Raw genomic sequence first — 6465 nt, forward strand, 5'->3', positions numbered from 1 at the left:
TCGCCGTGTCTTTGTGTGACGAAGAAAAGGTGAACTGATGGTCTCTACATGCAAGGTTCCCACAGTGAAGCATGGAGGAGGTGTGATGGTGTGGGGGTGCTTTGGTGACACTGTTGGGAACTTATTCAAAATTGAAGGCACACTGAACCAGGATGGCTACCACAGCATCCTGCAACAGGATGCCATCCCACCCCATTTATCTTTAGTTATACCATCATTTATTTTTCAACACGACAATGAACACAAACACACCTCCAGGCTGTGTAACGGATGCATAATTCCATGTGTTCATTCATAGTTTTGATGCCTTCAGTGAGAATCTACAATGTAAATAGTTGTGAAAATAAAGAAAACCCATTAAATGAGAAGGTGTGTCCAAACGTTTGACTGCTAGTGTACATGAATGTGTAAAATAGATTAAGTAAAGTGTTGTTAATCCATTCAGATGAGTGTGTGTGTGTCTGGATGCTTTCCTTTTTTGTTTAGGAATAAAGTCTCTCAGACAGCTGCTCACTATCACCTTATGAAAGTTCCTTAGGAGTTTATCAGATGATAGGTTTGCAGCACCATTACAGCTCCACCCAGTGGAAGAACACAGCCATTACCGCCAATCGGAAGACCCTTTAAATATGCCTGTGTAGGTTCTGTCATCCAGGTCATCGTAGTCTAAGGAACTGGTGCGTTAAAAAAAGCAACTGGACTGGAAGGGAGAGCTCCTTAGAAGACCCTGTGAAACATTGTGGGTCAGCTATTAATTATCTGCAGCTGTGTATCAGGCAATCCTTACAGATACACACAATCAGAAATCTTCATTTCATCAGTGACTTTAAACATCTCTAACCCTCTCTGGGAAGACCTTTTTACCCCAATCATGTCACGGATTATCATCATTAGATGGCAGATGTTAATTTGCTGTTTTGCTAAAACATCTCAGGTCGTTTGTAGCTTATCTTTTTTGAAATGTGCTGACATCAAATTCTATACCTTTTTACATGATTCATGTGTTCTCAGGAAAATAAAAGCTTTAGATGATTGGCAGATCATTGCATTCTGCTTTTATTTACATTTTACAGAGCTCCATTCTTAATTGAAACTATCGGGTCAAACAGCAGAGACTCTTCACCAGGTCTATACTTTCATAGTCACTATCCATTCATCCATCATCCATTCATCCTCTCAGCCACTCTCTATCCCTCCATATTTTTACTGCTTGTCTAGTTCGGCGTCCTGGGTAAGCTGGAGTCTATCTAAGCCATCAAAGGGTGAGGGAAGATCACAGGTTAGTGATTCATTCATTTCAAATTCAATCCAGTTCAATTCAATTTAACTTTTTTTCAAGGTGCTTTATATTGTAAGGTAACTACTCTACAATACTACAGAGAAAACAGAGAAAACCCAACAATCATATGACCCCCTATGAGCAATCAGAAACTGTAACAGGTGATTTCCAGCCTTAAACATAAGGTTGAAGATAAACTATAACAAATATGTTTATTTTGAGCATTTTTGAGGACAATTCTTACCACTGCTATGCAGATGACATTCAGTTATATATCTCTTTTTAGCCCCAAGACATTACTAAGCTACAGATCTTGCAGAGGTGATTAGACTCTGATAAAAGTAGGATGACTGACAATTTTCAACAACTTGACAAAAAACTAAAGTCCTTATTTATGACAGATTCTATACTGTATAACTGTTGGTCCTCTTGCCTCATTTGCTAAAGTTTCTATGAAGAACCTTGGGTTAACTTTTGACTATGTTTTCACTCTGGATCTTCAAGTCAAATCTCTGGTTTGATCTTGTTTCTATTTCTTAAAAATTATTGCAAAGTTAAGTCCCATCATGTCACAGTCTGAATTGGAGATTGTTATTTATGCATTTTTTCATCATGTGTGGATTACTGTAATTCATTATTCCAAATACTCTTATTAATTTTGGTTTTGACTTTAAGAGCTCTTCGTGGACAAGCACTGACTTACATCAGTAAACTTTTCCATAGTTCCCCAGGAGGTCCCTGAGGTCATGTAATCAGGGCCTAATGGCTGTGCATCATACAAGGCTAAGACAGAGTTTTTGCAACAGTGGCCCCCAGACTCTGGAACACTCTCCCGCAGAGTGTCAGATCTGGAGACTCAGTGGTCACTTTTAAAATACAGCTAAAAAGTCATTTCTTAGATTTGTGTTTCTGGCTATCTCTTTTTTATGTTCTGGTATTTTGTTTTGAAGCACTTTATGATATTCATCTTAAAAGGTGTTATAGAAATAATCTTTTTCTTATTTTTACTTGCCAGAACTAAATATAATCCATTTTATTTTTGTTTTTTGTTTGTTTGGTTTTTTTTTACCATGGTGCGACTAAAATACTACAGTCTGAGCTGAGAAGCGTCACTCTTTGTCAGGTGTGCAGACTGGTAACACCGAGCTGTTACCTGGTTACCATGGTAATTAAATTATCTTTAGTTCCTGCTTACCTCTTCATTGGAAATGGTCAAAATATCCTGGTTAAATTGCATTAAGGAGGAACTCGGGGACCATAAAGAGTGAACCAAACCTCCATCATTGAGCCCTTCTAGCCCCACCCATTGCTGTTAGCCTCGCCCTGGGCAACAGAACCAGCAGCACAACCAATAGGAAAGTGGTGGACAGCAGTTGCCATAGTGATGGAAGCGGGGCTCAGCCAGCCCTCCGTGTGACCAACCATCATCCACAGCCTCCTTCCCCAGCCACAGCTTCCCATCCTGGGCTGCGTCTGCTGTTGACAGGCCCTCTCTGCGACCAGAGCTCCAGGAGGAGGAGGAGGAGGAGGTGCAGGCCTTCACTCCCAGGAAGGAGGCCAGGTCCAGGTCCAGAGCTGCGGCACCTCCTTTAGGTGAAGGTGTGTTCTGTCGGCACTGAGGACACGGGATCCACACCTGTGGAGGACACAGGAGTGACTGCAGACACATAATTTCTGTAACTGATCCCTGCACTTTAGGTCTGTCTGATTAACACCTCATCACTGCCCTACCCTAGCTGCTCACCCCTGACCTCTCAGGTGTGTTCAACATCACCCGTGGATGCAGCTCTAATTTAATTTTTAACTGCTGCTGCTCATTTTTGCATGCCTGTTACTCTTAACACACATCCTTCATTTTTCACAGACTATATAAGTGTCTGTGATGTCATCAGTCACCTGTTCGTTGATGACTGTGTTCAGTCTCTTCAGACACGCCTGGCAGAAGGTGTGGCCACAGTGCAGTCGCCTAGGAAGCCGCTTCACCAGGTCGTAGCTTCCGAAACACACAATGCACACCAGATCCTGCCTCCTCAGTGACATCATTGTCTCCAAGGCAACAGAGGCTGGAGGAGGGGGAAGAGACTGACAGGTGACTTCCTCCTCCTCATCTTCTTCTTTTCTGTCATCAGACATTATGATCTGATTGGACGAGAAGAAAAGGCCATCCAAATTAAACCAATCACAGAATCCACCTCAGCCTCAGAAACACCTGATTTACACCAAAACTTTAGTTTATTTAATGAAGTGTTTGATCTTTCACGTACCCTGGACAACAGTGCATTCTGGGTAAACTTTAAAGTTTGAATCACTGTTGTGCCTTCTGACCTTTGACCTCTTGTTGTTCCAGGTGTGCAACAACTAAAGCCGTCTGGGATAAGGAGTTACCTATTGTAACTCCTTATATGTTGGAGTTAGTCGGACCTGAATCCAGAATGCTGCAGCTCGTCGTCTGATGTGAACTAAAAGACATGAACATATTTTACCAGTGCTTGCTTCTCTTCACTGGCTCCCTGTTCACTTCAGAATTGATTTTAAAATTTTATTGTTGACTTACAAAACTTCGAATGGACAGGCTACTGGGTATTTGTCTGACCTGTTGCAGCCTTATGCGCCCTCTAGATCTAAAAAGATCAAATGATCTTTTTCTTTTAGCCATACCAAGGTCTAGGCTAGTTCAATCAAGCATCTGGGTTCGTAGCCTAAACTGTGTAATAATCTCCCCCTGCACATCAGACAGGCTCCTACTGTCAATCTTTCCAAATCTAATCTAAAAGCATGTTTGTGTTCACTGGCATTTAATACAGTATGAGAGTTATTTCATATTGATATTATAATCATTGAATCACACTTGTTATTAATCTCTGGCTCTCTTCCACAGCATGTCTTTTATCCTGTCTTCCTTCTATGGGCTCAAAATGTGGTCATAAATATTTTGTACTTGTAAATCAGGATTTGTATGTGTAAAAAGAATTTGTGTGTGCGTAAAAAAGATTTGTGTGTGGACTTAGCCAAAAACCCCCTGCAAGTTACAAGTACGAATTTTGACCCGATTTTTCTTCCTTTCATCTGATTGGTCAATGTCATGTCAATCACAAATGTAACAATCCAATCAGAGAACAGATGGCTTTGGCTGTCGGAGGGGCGCTTTTTTGAATTGCAGGTCTTTGAAGGGAATAAATGCCCTTTCCTTCGTCACCACAAAGGAAAACAGTCTGTGGTCGTCCGAGTTTGGTGATTTTTGTGTCACAGGTCTATGTGTTTAATACAGGGACTTCCACAGCCTTTTCAACAGCGCTGCAGACCGCGGGGGGGGGGACAGTGTTTTGGAAATGACAGTCTTCATTACAAAGCTTTCTTCGTTATGAATTAGCATACATATTTTTATTGAACATTTGAAGAACCAGCAAAAAACCCCTGAAACTCTTGTAGAGGACATAAAGTCAGAGATAGAAACAACAAGGAGCAGGTGCATCTAGTACAGGTAGAGCTGCTGCAAAAACCCACAGAGCTCAGCAGCCAGCGCAACAAATTCTGGATCCTTTGCTTTTAGTTAGCATTAGCAGCACATGCTGTGTCTGATGTGAAAGGACCTTTATGCTGCGCACTGTGACTCACAACAATGGTCCCGGGTCAGCCCTGACTTTGTGTTAAACTAATCCTAAAGTAATAATGATATTTCTAACCACTGACATACCACAACTTTATCCTTTCAACAGCTGCTGAAAGTTAGGGGACCTAGCTGCACCTAGTCCAGTGTTTGAAAATTGAATTGAATTGAATAAGTTATTTTGTACTCCTGTAAAGCACTTTGATCAACGTTCCTGTTGTAATAAAATGTTGGAACTGGAAGTGAACAGATTCCACAGACAGTCGACATTTCACACTTTACTTTAAAAACCAGCTCCTTAAAACTACACACCTATTTCACTTTAACAGGAGAGCTTTCAAACCATTTGTGAAAAACTACAGCCAAACCTCCACCCTGCCCTTTTCCTCTGGGCTGACTAAAGCAGCATAGGTATACAGGGTATATTCAGAGTGTCACAGTCAGGGAAGCTGACTATATGGAGTGAGGAGGAGGATCCAAGTGCAGACACGAGAGAACAAAATTTAATTTTAACAGAAAGCAAGCCGTTTACTAAAGGCTGGCTTTAACAGTAAAAAACAAAGGGCAAGGCAAACTAATGCAAAACTAAACATTAACCTAAACTGGTTAAACAAAAATAGAACATGAAAAGCCCTGACATGGACATGAACAAACCTGGACATGAATAGATGAAACCTGGAAACATGGCATGAAATAGTCAGATATAATGAGATGAGGGAAAGCAAAACTAGACACACTGGCGTAGGACAAGGACTATCAAAATTAAACAGTAAACGCACAGATCAAAACTCAGACTCAGGACACACAAGCTTAACACAGTAACTGGGGAGACATGGGGACAAGAGTGACTAGACATGAAACATGGGATATAGGAAAAGCAAGAGTAGACATGGGAACAGAGACTGAACACAGGCTAAGATAACTACTGAGTGAGGAAGAACTACAATCACTAAGAACTAAAGAAAAAAAACTATGAATCGCAATAATCAAATAATATAATTATAGAGTCAGAAGGACAAATACTGGGTTGCAGACCCAGTACCGTGACAAAAACAGTGAAATGTGGATTATTAAACATTAGGTCTCTCTCTTCCAAATCTCTGTTCGTACATGAATTAATAATTGATCAATAAATCGATTTACTCTGCCTTACGCTGTGTCCGCCAGCTCTGGCTGAGCAGGTTCCTGGTGCGCCTCGTCCTCCCCACCTGGCAAGGTGCCTCGTGCACCCCGTCCTCCACCTCCGGCTCGCGAGGTGCCTTCTGCACCCAGCAGATACTCAGCAGCCCTCCTCCGGGGAGCAGGAACGGCTGCAGGCCCCTGTCGGCCACCAGTCACTCCTGCCCGAGGACTGGGGACAGGCGCGGAGGCAGGCTGGCCTCATCCTGGGGGTCGGCATGGGCGCCGGAACAGGCTGGACCTCCTCCACTCCTACGCCATCGGGGAATGCCATCGGGGGTGGTGGCGGTGGTGACCCGGACCGGATCCGAGTTGCCAAATTCTCAGTCACCTCCATTGTTGTATTGTCTCTTCCCACCAATCCATGTGAGACTCTCAGTTGAAAAAGTTAGCTCCTAGT

The 6465-nt window shown here is 42.4% G+C and overlaps 1 protein-coding gene across 1 annotated transcript; it reads right to left on the reverse strand.

Annotated features, from left to right (window-relative positions):
* Positions 1-273: 273 nt before the first annotated feature.
* On the reverse strand, positions 274-6163 carry rnf224 (ring finger protein 224). The gene is made up of 3 exons (XM_025908521.1): positions 6040-6163; positions 3176-3418; positions 274-2915 (listed from the first exon to the last, which is right to left on the reverse strand). Exons 2-3 carry the CDS (start codon positions 3410-3412, stop codon positions 2592-2594), a joined length of 561 nt encoding a protein of 186 aa, XP_025764306.1. The 5' UTR covers positions 3413-3418; positions 6040-6163; the 3' UTR covers positions 274-2591.
* Positions 6164-6465: the final 302 nt, after the last annotated feature.

This window comes from Oreochromis niloticus, linkage group LG7 (genome assembly GCF_001858045.2).
Source record: "Oreochromis niloticus isolate F11D_XX linkage group LG7, O_niloticus_UMD_NMBU, whole genome shotgun sequence".
NCBI lineage: Eukaryota > Metazoa > Chordata > Actinopteri > Cichliformes > Cichlidae > Oreochromis > Oreochromis niloticus.